Consider the following 18,448-nt stretch of genomic DNA (forward strand, 5'->3'; position numbering starts at 1 on the left):
TGATCTAATCTCATGCTGAACAGGGAATAATAATGAGTGAAAGCATGAATCTGTCTTCAGTGACCTAAAATGGCTGTGGACTTGTTTGGCATATTGTACATTTCTCTTCACGCTGCATGTTTTTACATTATGGTGTATGGTGTGAAAGCATACTATGGCATTCTATGCTTTGTGATGATGCTTGAAGCCCATGTTGTATGTCCTCAGATGCAAAAACATTTTGTTTCATACTCTTAAAAGCTTTAAGCTGCTTTTGGTGCTTTGCTAAGTTGAAATTTGCTTTGTAAAAGTGGTGTCTGTTGTTGTTTCGCTCCTATGTATTTCTCGGGGGTTTTCATGAACAAGTAGCTATTTACTTAATTTAATTTGAAAAACAAAGTATTGTGTGTGCTGCCTATTTACTTTAGTGATTTTCTGTGCTAAATTTGTGTCTAGAGTTCCACATCATCTGCACTTGGCATCAAATTGCAAAACATTGATCCAACTTTTAAATTTAAATACAACGTGAACACGAGACCTTAAATGAAGCTTTTGATGCAAATTGTTTCCCTGAAGTTTGTGATGTGTTTTTCTATTACATCTTGCTACGTTTAAATATGCGTTATGATCTCTCCAGCTCAATATTGCTGAATGCTATATTTTTATGCTGCACTTGATTGCCACAGTCAGCATGCAGCTATTAGTCGTTTTATGGGTTATTTTAGAATCTGGTATGTTACCTCCGGTATTCTTTTTTGGGGGTTTACTACTGTATGTATTTTAATTTTAGTGATGGTACAGGCCACTTTTATATGCCAAGAGCAACTGCACAAGCCAGACATCGGTAAGGAATAACCTGTTAATGTCTGCCTTTGTGCTTGCTTTTTGGTACTCTAAGGAATATGAACTGAAATGCAGAAAGGGACCTGCTGATACAACTTATGCAATAAAGTTTGGAGCATGTGCCATGTCCCAGTTTACAAATTCTTGTGTTTGAATTTCTCAGATATGCTTATGGTTCTTGGCAGTGCCTACAGTTCTTGACAGTGCTTCATTTTGGGCTCCTGACATACAATTCTGTCCATGCAAGAAGCGTAAGGTATACATCGTGTGATGAAAATCACATGGTCTGCTTTCTTTTATGCCTACAGGTAACTAATTGTAGTCGCATTGGGGAATTGTAAACTGAATGGCTTATGTGTGCAACATAGCTCTCAGCAATGTGGAATAGTTGCACCAAACGTCTGCATGACAAGCTAACATAATTTTGGTGCACAAGAAAAAAAATCTCAGTCCTTGCCTTCCTTGCAAACTGAATTTGGATGGAGCCAACGCCGTGTGCTTGCGAGGTGCAGAAATGTTATCGCACTGTAGCAATATGTGCTTTCTAATGTATTTAGATGTAACGGAACCTATCACACACTCATGAGTGAGTGAAAACTTATGGTGTAGCTTTTTGGCTGGATGACGAAGAGTCTCATACAAGTAGTCGTCCAGTAAATTTGTGCCAGTAGCATTATGCACCAAATAAAAATTTTCTAAGCCACATACCTTTAATTGATTACCATTTTGCGAACATGGTAAAAGAATGCAGCGCGAAAAAAACAAGGACGTACAGAAGTGGACAGGACAGGGCGCTGACTACCAACACATTTATTCAGAAAGATGAGCAGCTTATATAACGCAGTCCAACACCCACGTGACCAAGAAAATAGCACTTCTGTACGTCCTTGTTTTTTTCGCGCTGCATTCTTTTACCATGTTCACTGACCAACAAGCCCAAACAGCCGCTTTAGTTCATTTTGCGAAGCCTTGCTCAAAAATAGTGACCGCTTTGCTTAGCGCAGCTATAGTGGACGTAGTAGGCAAGGTGCATCTGTTGCATATGGGACTTGGGCCACTTTTATTGACACCCGCCTTACGAATAGGCGCAATAGTGCACAGTATAAATACAGGAACAGAACACGAGTAGGCTGACCTTCGTGGTTCCCCAACAGGTCCCCTAATCTAGCGTCGCGACGGAGTTCTGCCGTTCTGCTGCAGCTCCTCAGTCGATCGCACGGCGGCCCGTGTGCGTGCTATCACGCAGCCGCTTTTTTCCACCGTGCTCTTTCCTGTGCGAAAGGAAATATCAAGACCCGAAGCGACTCTCGGCGTCTTTTAACGGTCTTCCGGTAGGTTTTTTTTTTTTTGTTGCGAACTGCATGCTGAATTTGTGCACGAGTGAAGTCGCGAAAATTCTCTTCCCGCGCTCGTTGTACGTACGCGCGGCGGTGTTTTCGGTTTCGTTTTTAGCGTCTAAACCCATGCTTAAAGCTATATTAACTTTTTATTTTTATTGGGATAAGTCTTGAACGCTCTCTTGGCGCCTTTAAAACCGATTATAATGCCGAGGATTGTGTTTTTACTCGAGCATTTTGCCGTAGAGGATACCTAGAGTGGGATAACAAATTCTAAGTCGGGGCGCGCCATCTAGATGGGGGAAAAAACACCGCCGGCAGCCAGTTTGCGCGTGTGCGTCTGTCGGATGGTCGGATGATCGCTGGATTGGGCGAGGGAGATTGTTGATATGTGCATATGCGTAGGGACTTTGCTGTGTCGTTGATTTTCGTTAGTTAGCTAGGATTCGGCTGACATCGTCAGGGATGGCCACCAGGATATTTCTGAGCAAAGTGTGCGCTCCCTCTTTGCTCGGGAGGGGAAAGCAGCTGGCCGCGGTATGTGTTGTTTACTGACGTCTCGAGTTGCATGCTGCTGGAGATGCTCACCCGTGAGCACGTGAGGTGCATCCTATTAACCGTGGCGCACGAACTTTCTGTGCTGGATCGAGCAGTTAAACAAACCGTAAAAACATGACATATTAATAAACTAATACTACGGTGCCCCCCACCCATTTTTTGGGAGGTAATTGACTGATGTGGTACGCGTCGCCAGAGTTATTTTGCGTGTAGTTTTGCGTGATTAATTAAATCATGTGTGTATTGCTCGAACAGAGGAGTATCAGTACGACGTCGAGCCTGAACGCCGAGTTCTACAACTCTGCCGAGGACGCGATCAAGGAAATCAAAAGTGGATCTAAGCTGCTCGTCGGAGGTCAGTAAAGCGCTTCTGCAGCGCGTTTGTTTAAAAAAAAAAGACTTTCGTACTTCTTGCACGTCAGTGGGCAGCGCTAAATATGGCTCTGGTCGCAACTGTGGCCAGCACTGTGTGTACACACTTTGTGCGTTTTAACACGGTGCCACAACCTCATATACATGCTGCAGTTTGTATGTACGCTTCCACAAAATTGAGGAAGTGGTTACTTCGTGTGAAATTCTTCTTGCTTATTATGTTCAAAGTTTACACGACGCGTGAAATCTGAGATGCAAAGCAAATGCAGCGAAACAGTGCTTTACACGGTTCCAAATATTTCTTTGTATCTGGTGACGAGTTATCAGAGCAACCAACAAGAATTCGCAAAATGTGCATAAACAAAATGTGCAAAATGTGCATCAGTTCAATAAAAGGCGACGTCGCGATACATGTTTTGTTTTTTAAATTTTAATGCCCCGTTTCAGGTTTCAGTTTATAAGCTCTACCTTTTACCGCGTAATGCCTAAACATTCCGGGGGCACTGTTCTTTCGCAGGGTTCGGTCTCTGTGGAATCCCTGAAAACCTGATTGCTGCACTGTCAAAGTCTAATGTCAAGGATCTGGTTGTAGTCAGCAACAATGCCGGTGTGGATGGCTTTGGTCTTGGAATACTCCTCAACACACGGCAGGTTTGAAAGACATGTTTTCCTAAGCTCTGGATGTTTGTTTGAGCCCCTGTTATACTTGGTGTTATTCTCCGAGTGTAGCTTTGTGGAGCGACAGTGTTTCTTTAACAATTGTGTATTCATTGTCTATTTTTTTTTCTTTGAAACTGAATACTTTCTTGCTATCGGTCAAGCCTGTCTTTTGCTCCTCTCTAGATGGTAAAAAAAATGATAAATGGGAATTTCATCGGAGTGTCTTCAAAGGAAGCTACTTGAGCCCCACATGAATGGACTATCAGCTGCAGATAACCTTGGAAGTTCTTGTGTAGTCTTAAGACTCAGCAGTTTGTTTCGAGCAACACTGCAGGGACCCTGGCAAGCAGCCAGATGCATGCTGTCACAAGAAAGCCCCCGTCTGGGTTCAGTGTTCACTAAGAATGCGTCATTACTTTCGGGCAGTCCCAGTGCCAAAGAAGAAAAAAAAATAGAAAAACAAATTCAGCTAGCAAAGTGAGCCTTGGGTAGAAAAAAAAAAGCTCCCGTCCAGTTTCAGTTACCATTAATAGTGGATCATTACTTTCAGTCTTGGTTACTCGGAGGAAAAAAAAAAGTAACAAAATATCCTAGCACGCAAACTCGGTCTTGGGTTTGGTATGCAAAATTTTTTTTGCATTCATTACTGTTTGTGTGTAAAATAAGGCAGCAGTGAGTTCTATTGCTAATTATCTTTGTCCATTTTCTTTATCTGCTAATCTTCTTGGTATGCTGCAGGCTGCTGTTGCAGTTGCGTCTTTGCTCTTTTGGTAACAGTAAATATTTCAATTTCTTCATGCAATTATTTTTACTGCTCGTGTTTTTGCTTATTTTTTTACAGTCATGCTAAAAAGTTATGTAAAGTTATACAGTAAATCTCTCTAATGCTCGTTGTGGATGTAGTGGTTAGTATAAAATGCTGTATGGATCTGCATGATTTTGCGAGAGTTGTGTAGACCTTGAGACTGAGTGTCGAGTTACTGCACTTTTCTCTCTCTATATCACTAATGTCCACTTTCAATTTCATCACTTACATGCAGCAATTACTTGTTCAGGTTACATTTTGCAATTTTGGAGACACATCTTTTGCTGCAGATAGAAAACGGTATGCCAGAATCTGATCTGCTGCATTTTATTTACGGTTGTTTATTTACATTTGAATGCACACAAAAAAAATATAAGACATCTGGGGTCCATAAGTTGAACTACATATAAATGATTATAATTTTCTTGCCCTTTTAATAGGTCAAACGGATGATCTCGTCATATGTGGGAGAAAATGCAGAGTTTGAGCGGCAATACTTGTCTGGTGAACTTGAACTCGAATTCGTACCACAGGTAAGTTTAACTACTTTCTTGAATCACTACAGTTGTGCACCTTGTTGTGTCTGCAGTCTTGCCGGATCTGTTTTCTCACTCTTATAACTGTGGAATTCATTGCATGTTTCTGTGCTCTTTTGCAATTGTTGGTGCTATTTTTCTAGCCATTTGCCGCAGTGGGGCATGAACATAAAGGTACATAGGCATGCAATGCATTCTTTTAATCCTTCAGGGAACTCTGGCTGAGAGGTTGCGAGCTGGTGGTGCTGGCATACCGGCTTTTTTCACGCCGACTGCGTATGGCACGCTCATCCACAAGGGTGGGGCACCCATTAGATATGACACAAATGGCAATGTGGCCATCAAAAGCGAGCCTAGAGAGGTGAGTCAGCCCAACACTGTGCTTTATCATTGAGTGGTGCAACTGCATTTGCAATGTAAAACAGGTTGTGTTGTGTGGTCAGGTTTTTCCTTACTCATATGATGAATGCCACCAAGTTTTGCTATTGAGTTCTGATTGTTCTGCGAATTTAATATCTCTCTGATGCTATACACTGTTGCCCTGCAACAAGGCAGTCAATTAAGCATGGAGCAGAGCAGGAGCACACTCTGGGTCGATTTGCAAAGTAAAGTATGATTTGAAATTCTTGTGTGGCCTAATTTGAGGTTAGTTAAAGGTTGTTTTATTCTATTAATTCAACAGTACCATGGAGAATAAAGGCAGTGAGAAGACTTACCGTAGAGGCCTGTACTACCCGCATAGTTGAAAGTGGCACCTATGCTAAATTTTCAAGTTTAGTTTCCTCCGCGTCACTGACAGGATAGTGGGCCAGTAATCAGGAAATGTGACCCCATGCGATGAATTATTTTTGGTACAATTTGTTTACAAGTAGTTTCAGTTTGTATACAAAAAAACGCTGAGTTGATTGTGATGCTAAGAGGTGCCAAGGCAAGCACCACTGGTGACTGCATGGCTTTGCAAACAATTGACGTATCAGCAAAATGCTAGTGTCAGATGGCTTGTTGGAAGTAGATCAGACCCTGACAGTAGTACCTCTTGCTTAATGTAGCACAACCTTGCAGGCAGCGTACTGTATGTCAGGTAAACCAATTTTGTCATGAAGTTCTTCGACATGAGAGGCAGCACTTTTGAGCTTTTTGCCTCACAGTCTTAAATTAAATTGAAGCATGTTGTGAGCTAGGTGTTCTGTTAATGCTGGTTCAAAGGTATCTATACATGCAGAGAAACCAGATAACATTGGGTACCTTGGCTTTGAAATTTTCTATTTGCACACTTTTAGCTGTACTCCATTTCATATATCAGGTGCAACATTGTCAAAGCTAGCACTTTTGTTTGTGCTGCCTACATCCGTGGTTAAAAAGTAACACAATCCTTGTTGGGAGCAAAAAATAATAAATGCTTTGCTTTGAGGCTTATTACCTGATAAATTTGTCATGAGCTTTATTAAATGTACTCTTATTGCTGACGGCACGCTGTCACTTTCTCGTGCCTGAGACACCTTGTCCACAAAACAAGCACGGGGTGACACTTCCCCCTTTATTTTTTATGCGGACTACTTCCGTACTTTCATAGTGTTGCACCTGATGTATGAAACGGAGTATAGTGCCAGTCAACATTCAAGCTATCTATGTTACGATTGTTATCATTATTTGGCGTGATAATGTAGTCAGACTCGGGAAATGTGGAAAGGAGCAGGCTGGCAACTTCCACTGTGAGACAGAAGCGCAATGCCTTCTCCAGAAACGAGACGGGTTGGTGAGAAAGGATAGAGAAACAGTGAGGAAAAAAATAAGATGCTGTGTGACGACACTGTGACCATGACAAACACAGAAAAACAAAGCAATATTTGTGCTACCAGAGATGGAATAAATGTTAACTGAACAGATGACACAAATCTCTGCAATGCAAGGTTTCCAACTAGAAAGAAAATGTTAGAATTATGGACATTTAAATGCATGCAGGTGTGCCTTACGTGTTACTAAGCACTGGTTTAAAAAACAAAAGGATATCTATTCTGTGAAACGGGCTTTAAATGTGAGTTGGTTGCATAAATGAGGCATTAACAAATGAGAAAAGGAGGGCTGGCTGATGCATGATCTTGTGGTGAAAAACAGTGCTTACACGAGACACTGCAAGACTTGAGACGTAACTGCATTGCAAGAACCACATTTGAATTAGGAAGACACACAAACACAGCGTTCGTCTCCGTGCGTGTCTTCCTAATGTGAATATGGTTCTTGCACTGCAGGTATGTCAAAAGACAGCTCTTGCACTGAGAGTTTCTTCTTTTACAGCACCTTTTAAAACAGTCAGTTGAGCGAGCACTCAAATAATGTCATATCAGTTATTTTCAAATTGTGGTGGTCTTTTCTGGCAATCAAGAATTGGTGCACACTATGTTGTTCCACAGTGTGCGCAGAAGGTTTCAGTGCTTGAATGAGGTGCCGCTGTGGTGACCTTCTTTGTAAATTTGTAATTTGAACCAGCAGCCTGTTGTGGCTTATGACTTTTGTACTGTTTGGAATGTGGCACATGCATTTGGATGTGAGCAAGGCCAGAAGCCTGGTTCAGTGGCACACTGCAAAGCTCTGCTGAGCTACATTAATTTTAACTGTCATGCTCTGAGTGCCAAATGTGAAAACTGTGGCTGTACTAAATGGTAACAAAATGTATTGCACTCAACTTACCAGCACCAAGTGTTTAATGGCAAGAACTACATCATGGAGCATGCAATCACGGGGGATTTTGCCCTTGTCAAAGCATGGAAGGCAGACAAGGCTGGCAACATTGTCTTTCAGTAAGCACCCTTCCCTTACCTTGTCATATTGACATGGTGCGTTTGTCTTCGTCATTCTGCTGGGGCCTCGAGTGTGCTGGGTTCGCGAGGGGAGAAAGCTGAAATGATGGTTCAGCGGATGCTGTTGCGTTTTTGGCTTACTGGCGTCTGCTGTCAACACCCTAAGGTGCTTCCTATTCAGGTGCCCTGAGCCATGCATGACAGTAAATTGCTTTGCTTTGTACATATTAATCAATTCTTGGAGCTATGTGCTAGTTTGTATTGTTATATTTAAAAAAATAGTTTTTTTTTTCCGTTCTGTTTATTGTAGAGATGGCTGTATGAAGGACTGTTTCGTGAGATTGGGTCTAGTTGTCTTTTTGCTGGCATAGTCATGTGTTGTCAGTGTAGTCCATTCTCATCAGTGTATTACAATGTAATTGAAAGCCCCTTGTTGGTTACCCTTGATCAGTGAATGAAATCCAGGTTTCTGGCTTCTCCAGTGAGAGTGCTCCCCTGTGAAAGTGCATCATCTATGGTCATGTGACCTAGGTGGGCAGGTGGTGCGCAACTCTTTGGCTTGTTCTTAAATTTTGATTACATGTGGCAAGGCATTGATGTAATGAATTAATCCAGTTTTGAACATACGAAGCCTTACTGTCACGGAGTTATTTGAAGTTATCCAGACGGAGATTTGTTTGTTTGGATACAGGTGCTTGCACAATTTTCAGAATAATTTTGCGACTCCCTGTTCAGGGTTTCATTGGCCTATTTTACTATTTTTCCGTCCGTCTTCTTTCCATTTGAGCTTCTTTTGTGTTCTTTTTTTCTTAGGAAAACAGCGTCAAACTTTAATCCAGTTATGTGCAAGGCAGCAAAGTACACTATAGCAGAGGTTAGTCGCTTTCTTACTTCTATTCATTCTTCTTTTTTCCCCATTGAAGAGAGATTTAGATGTGCCCACATGTGGCACTTGTGATCAATGGGTTTTGTTTGCTGTGCATAAAGGTAATTGAGGAAACACGTTTCTGCTTCTGCATCTTTCTCCCATCCAGGTTGAAGAAGTCTGTGAGATTGGTGCCTTGCCTCCTGACCACATTCACATTCCAAGTATATATGTGGACGCCATCTACCAAGGCAAGAGCTTTGAAAAGAGAATCGAGGTATTTCTTGCAAGCTCATTTCTTAGTTTAAGCTTTAGCTGGTCGACTGGCGTGATAAGAGTGGGTGTTAATTTCACACTGCACTTCAAAAAAGCTGCAACATTGTTGATGGATTGTACCCATGTCGCTACTTTTTCTTTGGCTGTCATTTCTAGCCATAGACATTGTGTCTGCGCTGGAATGTTGTTAACTTTTGGGCGGAATCCTTACCACCATGTATTTTTGAGAGCGTGCAGAGTTTAAACCAACGAAAAAGTTGGGATGTGAATGCAGAAGAGAGCTGGATCTATGCTCTACTAACTTAAGACGCTGACAGCATGTGCCAGATTACATGAAAAAATGGTCTCTTGTGCTGATAGTCCATCTGCGGTAAGAAGTACTCATAAGGCAACACTGTAAATTTATCTTTTGTTTAGCTATGTGCCCTGGTCAAGATGCTGAGTGCCGCTCATGCTGTTCATACTGTTAACACTGTTTTGCAGAAAAGGAAACTGAGAGAGAAAGCACAAGGTGCAGGTGGGAAAGACGATATGAGAAGTCGCATCATTCGAAGGGCGGCATTGGAATTCCAGGACGGCATGTATGGTATCCTTTTAGCGCCTGATTGACAGGCCGTGTCTGCTCTTGATAAAGATGGGATTCCCTGCCTTCATTGTGGATACCAGTTGACAGGCTGCATTTCGCAGTAGTTAACGTGTCAAACTTATTGGTCCATTTTTCAATTGAATTTATCCATCCCATCATGGCATTTGTACTTATAACATTGCATTCGGGGAAGCAGGCCCTTAACTTCAGTCTCACCAAGTCAACCTTGGCATCGGCATCCCTGTGCTTGCGAGCAACTACATTCCCAAAGGAGTACATGTTGTACTGCACAGTGAAAATGGAATCCTTGGAGTAGTAAGTGTTGTACCTTATATAGAAGGTGCATGGGCCATTGAGATTCATATCCTGCACCTCACCTCGTGCTGTAAATGACTAATTTTTTGCTCATAGCCGCCGCGGTGGCTCAGTGGTTATGGCGCTCGGCTGCTGACCTGAAAGACGCTGGTTCGATCCTGGCTGCTGCAGTTGCATTTGATGGAGGCAAAATGCTAGAGGCCCATATACTGTGTGATGTCAGTGCGCGTTAAAGAACCCCAGGGGGTTGAAATTATCCGTAGCCCTCCACTGCGGTGTTCCTCATAGCAAGCTGAATATTTCGTGATTTGGCTGAAGTTCCATTTAAGGAATATTTTGTGAGCACTAAATTTCACGAAATAAAGTGGCAGGCCCCTCAGGGTGCCAGGCCCATCAGTGCTGCCATCTTCCCAGCAGATGTGTAAACATTTGGACGTGCAGTGGCAAGAAATTACTTTGTGACCCGCCTTTGTGGCACCTATCTTGGAAGCAAGCGATTAGTAGGCAGAGAGAAAACACACTAATGAATGTTGTTTCGAAGGAAGGGCATTCTTGGAAGTAATTCGATTGTCTGCAAATTTCTGCAGCTTCAGCCAGGACCTGAACACCTTCTTCCTTCTAAGCTCAGGACGCTGAATACAAAATCTGACTCATAAACACCATCAAAAACTCTTGTGACTTCTGTGTTCATTGCTGGGTTCCAGACATATGAGTGGAAAGAAGAAAAGATGCAGAAAACAAACAAACGGGGGAGTGGGCTGGAACGGTGGCCCTTTGAACAGTTCCCTTTCATCACCTGCAGAACGAGTCAGCCTTGATGAGCACAGAGACCTAGAAATGACGGTGCAAGCTGTTCAGTTATGCATGTGCCCTCAGGGGGCAGTCGTCACATTTTCTGGTTTTAGTTGCAGACAGGAACAAAGCACTGATTTTCAGAGAAAATTTTTTTGTGGAACTATAACTTGTCATCCTGACAAAATTATTTGTGGGAGCAATTTTTGCTGCTTGCATGCAGTTAGCGAAAAATGCATAAATGAGGTTTTTGCAGAAATTAAGCTATTTACAGTAGAATGTGTTCTCAATTTTTGGTGCTATTTGCATGTTACAATGCTTCTGCAACTCATTTGTATGTATCGCTGGTGTTGGGCGTGCAGCTGAGGTTTTCCTTGTTCTTATAGAGGTATAGGCAGGTAGCGTAAATGCGGTCACTAATCACAGATTCCCTGGTTTAGAACTGCCATATGTAAAACTTCTCGTGAACTGTTGCGAGTACTATTCCATGTTATAAGATTGCTTTATTGTCCTTTCTCCAGGGTCCATATCCCACAGAGGAGGAGGTGGATGCTGACTTAATCAATGCTGGGAAGGAGACGGTCACTGCTCTACCCGGGGCATCTTACTTTGGCAGTGACGAGTCATTTGCAATGATTCGGGGGTAAAGAATGCGCAATTTCTTCCTTGTATATTTGCAATTACAGAACAACGTATTTCCACTATCACAACTTTTGCACTGAGCTGGGTAACACTGACTTTAGATTAAAAATAATGCGTTGTTCACTGCTTTTCTTGGTGAAGATAAAAACAGGTGTAAAGAGGCCAACATAGCGCTCCTTAAAGGGGGAAGAGGGTCTTTGAAAAAAAGATATGTATACTAATGATGTCACAATTGTAAAATATTTTGGGAACATATATATTTTTGCATGCTGGTTTTAAATACAGAAACCTTGTTATGACGAACTGGTTAGAGATCTTAAAATAGTTCGATATAGTCGAAATTCGTAGTATATAATGTCGCCAAAAGCTCATACTGGTGAAGCGAAATATAGTCAGCCATAGAACAGCAATGTGGAGAGATCTTTTCTGCAGTTTCAGCACTTTCTTGAAGCCAGTCGCAGCGGTTGCGAAGCTCGCAAAAAGCCAGGCGGAAAAACTCCAGTTCGTTTTTTTTTTTCATCGCAAAGCACCCCTGCACATGCTGGCAGCAGATAAAACGGCAGCTAGGGTGGCTTCCTTTGCATTACAGCAGTGTCGCGTAAAAAATCGGACACCAGGACGATAGCAATTGCTGTAGTCACCACCTCTGCTCCATGACAGTCAATGCGAGGGGAGGATGGCTGCTGGAAAGCCACGACAACCGATCGTGTCGCTGGTTCCGGGGCACTGTCGACAGCTGTGAGGGGCGCAAACGGGTGCCGATAGCCGGGCTGCCAGCTGTACTCGCCGCAGCATTTGCTGTGGCACTGTTGGCAGATGCGAGATGAAGTGTGAACTGTGGCGCGAATTTTTGTCGCACCACCAGCAGTCACCAGTGTTGTGAAGCAAAGCCTGCTGCCTGCCATTCGAGCGGACGCAGCTTGGCTCTCGGCAGTTCGATATATCCATTTTGTGGCAAAATCACATTCGATATGTAAAGTAAGAAAGGCATTTGTTTGTTAAAATTATCTAGGACCAGTTCAATTTAGCCAATTATTCATAGTGTCCATGTTTGCTATAACGAAGTTTGACTATGTCATTTAATTTTATGTAAAATAAGTGCTTGTGCCCTTATTTAATATAATTTTTAACTTTTTCTCGAGAGCTTTTAAGAGATTTTGCCACATTGAACTTGCATGCCATTGGTTTCCCTTGACATAAAGGTATGCGATAAGGCTAAAATTATTATCCTGCCTATCATAGAAGTTAATTTGTAGTGTTTTGAAATTGTCACTTCAGAAACGAATAAAAATTTTTCACCCCAGATTTTCTCGCTTAATTGACATTGCAGTCAACTAAATTAAGCACATTGTGCTTGCATTCCTTTTTATAATTTCAGGGGCCACATAGACCTTACAATGCTTGGTGCAATGGAAGTTTCGCAGTATGGTGACCTCGCTAACTGGATGATCCCGGTGAGCTGCTCTTAAGTGCTTAAAGGGACCCTGAAATGGGCTTGGGGGTCATATTTTAATGCAGCAAATTCGTAGAGGTGGTCTTTGTAAGTATTGAAGTCGGATTTAAAAGCTCTGCATGTAATATATAATTTACAAGTCATTTTTAAGAACTGCTGCCAGCAACTGGTTAGGGCAACTCCTCACTGCTCATTCTTAGTCGCCCCTCCCTTTCTAACACAGGGTGGGGAGTCTGGGCGAGGCCTCTCATTGGGTGCGCCCAAGTGATGTGGGCGAGACGGGGCGGGGCACAGAGGGGACTAGATTTCTTTACTTTTTCCTGATGCCTAAGTGTGTGCGAGTTGAGGGGGGAGAGGGGAGCATAATTTTAATGCCAAAGTATTTAGGTTGTTGTCTCGCAAAAGATTTCTGGCTTCTCTGTCACAAAATTATTAAAAACCTGGCCACCATGGCATGTGGCCATCTTTCCACTGTGGTGCTGTGCATGAGCCTTACGGGAGCTTGTGAAGAGCAACCTGGGTCTCACAACTGGTGGCTGTGTATGAAACATCCACCTGCCGGGGCTGTGGTGCATTGTTTAACTCTTTCCTTACCGTGCCATGGGTTGTCAAAAATTCCTGCCTCTAAAAATTTAAGACTGAGCTCCTGAACAAGCTGTACTGTCTAGTTTGCACCTGTAACAACATTTATTTGGTTTCTGTTTTGTTTTTTCATTGTATGACGTGAGGAGGCGACATGAAAAATGAATCTTCGACCGGATGTATTCTGTCGGTTGCCAGTCATGGCCTCTGTTTCTCCGCACGCTCCTCAAAGGCAAAAGGCTACATTGAGCAATTTTGTCGGTTCTTATTCTGTCTTTTAACATGATAGCATTAAAGGCCCCGTTGTCCAGAAAATCCAGTGTTGGCATTGTCGGTATTGTGAGCGAAAAATCACGAGCATGACTCTGGTAGGTTTTGCCCTGAGAGCAACCTAGGAGGCAGGAGGGCCAGCTAGGTCACATGGCCTTGCCCACCAGCCCACTGGATAGTGGGCAAAATGCCCATCGTAGCAGGTGGCAGTTAAATTGATGACTGGTCGCTCGGAAAGGGCAATCTGGGCAACACAAGGCATACCGTTGGGAGCACCTGCCATCGCAGGGCAGTGGCACATCGCTTAACCGCTCCACCACTGTGCCAAGAGGGGTATGAGGACTAGCAGGAATCTGCAGGAATCTATGAATATAAAGCAGAGAATGACCTACTGTAGATATAAGGGCTTTAAAAAAAGGGGGTGCGCTAATTACGCGGAGATTTTGCGAACATGTTCTAAACAACTGTATATAGGTTGGAACGTGGAATGTACACGGTATATTGCCGCATATAAGTCGACTCGGCAACTCTTGTCCTTGCTGGCCAAGAAAAAGTTAACTTTAAATATAAATTGACACATAACCCTGCTGTGTGCCCTCTCCCCTGACCAACGTTATGTAGTTCCCCGCTTGATGGCATTACGGTTTGTGCACGGCGCAAAGCAATAAATGTGGAACGATACAGTCACAGAGCCAGAGCAGTTAGAGGCAAATGGAGATACAAGGCAATAAAACGCTGCCCTCGCTTATGGCCCAGCTGAGTACCAGTAAACAGAATAGCGAACGGTTAGGTAGTTTTGGATTTTGAAGCAAAACACACTTCTGAGGTTACTGGAAGTTTTCTTTCGCAGCCAGGTGAACGGTGCGCAAATTGATTTTTTCTTACTGGAAGCAATTTACAAAGAGATTTCTGACTTTTTTGGTACCACTCACTTATCTAGGGGACTCGAAATAGGGGACTCGTTGATGTTTCTTGATGTCTGTTCCCTACCATCTGGTGTGCAAGATTAGTCACTGTAATGTTTCATGGTGGTGAATGCCTGCATTACAGGGGAAAATGGTGAAGGGCATGGGAGGTGCTATGGACCTGGTGTCAAGCAAAGCAGCTGGCACTAGAATTGTTGTCACAATGGAGCATGTTGCCAAGGGTGGGAAGCCCAAGATCAAGAAGGAATGCACATTGCCTCTCACTGGAGAGCGCTGCGTCGACCTCATTATCACTGAAAAGGTACCTCTCACAAGTTTTATCTCTGCAAATGCTCTTAATACGTTTGCATTGTAACATGCATTATCGCAAAAAAGAATCCAGCATTGGTGTGTCAAGCCTCGGTGTAGAGGAAGCAGAGTTAAAAAAAAGTAATTTCCTTGTCCACTTCTTAGGAAAGGAACGGAGGGAGGGGGGAAGTTGTAGAAGCGAGAGGGTGGGAGGAGATCGGTGGGGAGAGTGCAGAGGGGAGGCAGCATGTCACAGGGTGATTGGTGGACTGGATCACGCCACCCGCTCACGCAGTCTGAACACGTCAGCGGCAGCCGCATCCAGGGGTTGACACTAATGCTGGCGCATACTGTGCTGCATGAATCTCGTTATGATCTGTGAATTTTATGTTTGGGCTGTTTGCGACGGATATTAATATGTGTTGGAGATAAAAAGAATGTAAATATGCATTAGTTTGCTGGAAGAAAATTGTAATTGATGTAATTGTGACATGCTATGTGCATTTTTATGGTGAGGAAAAAGTGCTGGTTGTTGTTGTGCTATGGAGTTGGAGGCGCATTTGCATTGAAACTTGCATCTGCAGGATATCAACATTTGACAGACGTTTGGCAACTGAGGAGCCCCCGCAAACTTCTGCCCTGTGCCTTGTACGATTTTGAATAAGGGGAATAGTGTGGTGATTGAGGTCTGGCCGGTTTATCCTCGCTTAATAGTTCGGACACTCATATTGACATAGCGTCATGGTCGCAGTTTGATGCAAACCCAACACGGTGGGTGTGCTGATGGTAGCAAATGACATGCATCTGCAAATGTCATTCAGATAGCAGATGTGAAAGAGAATTTCCTACTGGAAACTGTAGCTATGCATTGAAGATATTGTACTTGCCACTCATCAGGGCACTGAGAGGTCGGAGGGGAGTACTAGTCAGTACCATTTTTTACGTAGGTATTTTAATGAATTGCTAACAAGGCATTCTGTTATGCACTAGGAAGATAAATTTAGAGAGGGCCAATTGAATGGTGTCTCTGTAGGTGCTTTATTCGTCCGCACTAGAGCATTGACATAAGAGAACAAATTCTCTGTCGCGATTCACAGCGGGGTAGAAAACCGGATGGAGAGAGCCATTGATATAGAAACACTTTCTACCGTACAAAATATTCTGCCATCAAAATATTTTTACAACCTTGAGGTTGTGCCATTGTTAGCACATTAAGTGTGAGTGCTGCAGCATTTCTGTTCGCGGTGGCTGAGTGGTTAGGGCGCTCGGCTACTGATCGGGAGTTCTCTGGTTCGAACCCGACCGCGGCTGCGTGTCCATGGAGGGGAAATGCTAAGGCGGCGCAGGTGTGCTGTGGGATGTCAGAGCACTTTAAAGATCCCCAGGGGGATCGAAATTATTCCGGAGCCCTCCACTACCTTTCTCTCCCTCCTTTATCCCTTTCCTTACAGCGCTGTTCAGGTGTCTGCCCATATGTGAGACAGATACTGTGCCATTTCATTTCCCTAAAAACCAATTTTAATTTTCATTTCATTTTGGGCTGTGGCGAAATGTTAATGTTTTTCTTTTTTATACACAGTTTGAGGAACAGGCTGAGATGCTTCAATTTTCAAATCTTTTTGGTTGTACCACCTGTACCACCTTGGTACGTGATGTGTGAGGAACACTTGCTTGTGAAGCAGTTATCAAGCTTCTTTGATTCCATTATCTACCTCAGCCTGTTGCTAATGGATCTTGACTGGCAGCTCCTTTTTATTCTTTATTGCACATTAAATCATGTTTCATGGCACATTAGGAAATCTATGGGGTTGAGGTTAATGTGGAGGTACAATATTCCTTGACATGTCCACGACGGGCTAAGTGAGGATTGATAGGCATGTTACTTGGGCACCAGCCTGGGCAATTTGAGTAAAATTTTTGCTGCCTCCATCTTGGTGCCTAGCTGTAGCTGTGGAAGATAAAAAATTTATGAATTCAATTTGGGTTCACTGGGGTTACTGTGTTGCCTTGATCTTTTTCAGTGCGTGTTTGAGGTGTGCGAGAAGAAAGGTCTCACACTGGTTGAGATTGCAGATGGGCTCAAGGTGGAAGACATTACCAGCAGCACTGCCTGCCCATTTGAGGTAAGTGGCTGCTCAAAGGAAAGTGCGAAACTTGTGCAGTTGTACCTTGCAGTTGTACCTTGCATAGTATCCTTTGTATGTCCGAGCAGAACTGCACTGATTTTCTCTTTTTTCTTCTTCTGCTTAGGTTTCACCGAACTTGAAGCCCATGCAGCAGGTCAACTTGTGAAATTGATGTATAACAATATGTTTTGTTTTTGTTTAATTTTGAGATTACACTTTTGTACCTTGGCATGTGCATACATGGTGTAAGTGCAGATATTTCTGTAGCCAAGTGTTGGCGGGAACTGAATGTGGCAAATATGGTGTTTTGCCACGTATTGTGAGAGTTCGTTCTGGCTAGTAGCTTTTTGTTTACTGCCTCTATTCTGCTGTATTGCACACCTCACCACATCAGTCACTCGCGAACAAGTAACAAATTTTTTTATGCGGTTGTGTAACATTTTCAAGGAATGGGTTTTAATAGCTTGTTAATAGAGTCAGAAGCATGGATGCTGTAAACTGTTACAAATGTTTATTTGTTTTCTGTTATATTGTGATGGTGTTTGTACCTCTTTCATGGTTGCAGCTGCGACTTAATTTTTACTCTGTGGCATGGCAGGCTATTTCTGCCAGACTGATGGATTTGTTCACGTGAAGCTGCCTGTCCTTCTACAGTTCCTCTAGTCTGCTGCATGCCATTTTGCATTTCTTCTATAGCATTTTGTGCCAAAAGGTTTTCCTGCCAGGGTTAGCTTCATTTTTTATATATTGCCGTTAAGTATTCTTTGTTTATGCTCTTTTGTGTCAGAATCAAGGCAGGCAGTGCAGTACTATGGGTTTTGAAGAAGAAAATAAAGTTGATAAATAAAATGGCATTTACAGCTTACTTTTGTGTCGTGATAAGCACACAAGTGCATGTAGCCTTATGTCGGATTGGTTGCACTGAAAAACCCAGCCATCTGTCTGCTGTAGGTATGCCTCTACAGAAATGATAGCAATAAGAAGATTTAGGGGCCCACTGTAGGTGTTTTCAGGGTAAAAAATTGCTGGGAAAATAACTCACTGATTCTTGTTTAATTGCAGTATGTTATATGAGGTATGTATGATGAAAAGCAAGGCAAGAGGGCAATGTACGATGGCTCGCCAACAAAGCGCTTAAAGGGCATTGAGAGCAGTGGTGTAAATCGTGGGGGTGACAGGGGGGCCCTAACACCCCCACTTTGGGGGTGACATGGCATGCGAGCGGCCCAATTGAGATTAATACTGAGTCTGCCTGTTCGGCATCGAATGATACAAGCAGCACAGGCAACACGGGAAAGCCGCAGGAGTGAGGAGGCCTCTTCTCTTCTATAGAATGGCTGAGCAGAATCAAATGTTCAAAAAACAGTGCTGTCATAATTACAATCTATCAACAATAAAAGGACAAGCCTTGACTATGTCTGGTTGTATGTAACTTTATT

At 43.0% G+C, this 18,448-nt stretch overlaps 1 protein-coding gene across 1 annotated transcript; it reads left to right on the forward strand.

The window, feature by feature from the left end:
- Positions 1-2,458: 2,458 nt before the first annotated feature.
- On the forward strand, positions 2,459-18,421 carry LOC144129176 (succinyl-CoA:3-ketoacid coenzyme A transferase 1, mitochondrial-like). Its single transcript, XM_077663153.1, has 15 exons — positions 2,459-2,696; positions 2,973-3,072; positions 3,607-3,740; positions 4,995-5,087; positions 5,302-5,451; positions 7,782-7,888; positions 8,702-8,762; positions 8,923-9,030; positions 9,513-9,615; positions 9,836-9,930; positions 11,244-11,365; positions 12,743-12,818; positions 14,720-14,896; positions 16,905-17,006; positions 17,134-18,421. The coding sequence occupies exons 1-15, from the start codon at positions 2,625-2,627 to the stop codon at positions 17,173-17,175; spliced, it is 1,542 nt and encodes a 513-aa protein (XP_077519279.1). The 5' UTR covers positions 2,459-2,624; the 3' UTR covers positions 17,176-18,421.
- The last annotated feature ends 27 nt before the right edge of the window (positions 18,422-18,448 follow it).

The sequence above is a fragment of the Amblyomma americanum genome, chromosome 4 (assembly GCF_052857255.1).
Source record: "Amblyomma americanum isolate KBUSLIRL-KWMA chromosome 4, ASM5285725v1, whole genome shotgun sequence".
In the NCBI taxonomy this organism is placed as follows: Eukaryota; Metazoa; Arthropoda; class Arachnida; order Ixodida; family Ixodidae; genus Amblyomma; species Amblyomma americanum.

Excerpts from the sequence above, each read along its gene's own strand:
- LOC144129176 (XM_077663153.1), top strand. The coding sequence starts at position 2,625 with ATGGCCACCAGGATATTTCTGAGCAAAGTGTGCGCTCCCTCTTTGCTC. Across the intron at positions 9,616-9,835 it reads ATTCCAGGACGGCATGTATG|TCAACCTTGGCATCGGCATC; the intron begins GTATCCTTTTAG and ends AGTCTCACCAAG. Across the intron at positions 9,931-11,243 it reads AAAATGGAATCCTTGGAGTA|GGTCCATATCCCACAGAGGA; the intron begins GTAAGTGTTGTA and ends TCCTTTCTCCAG.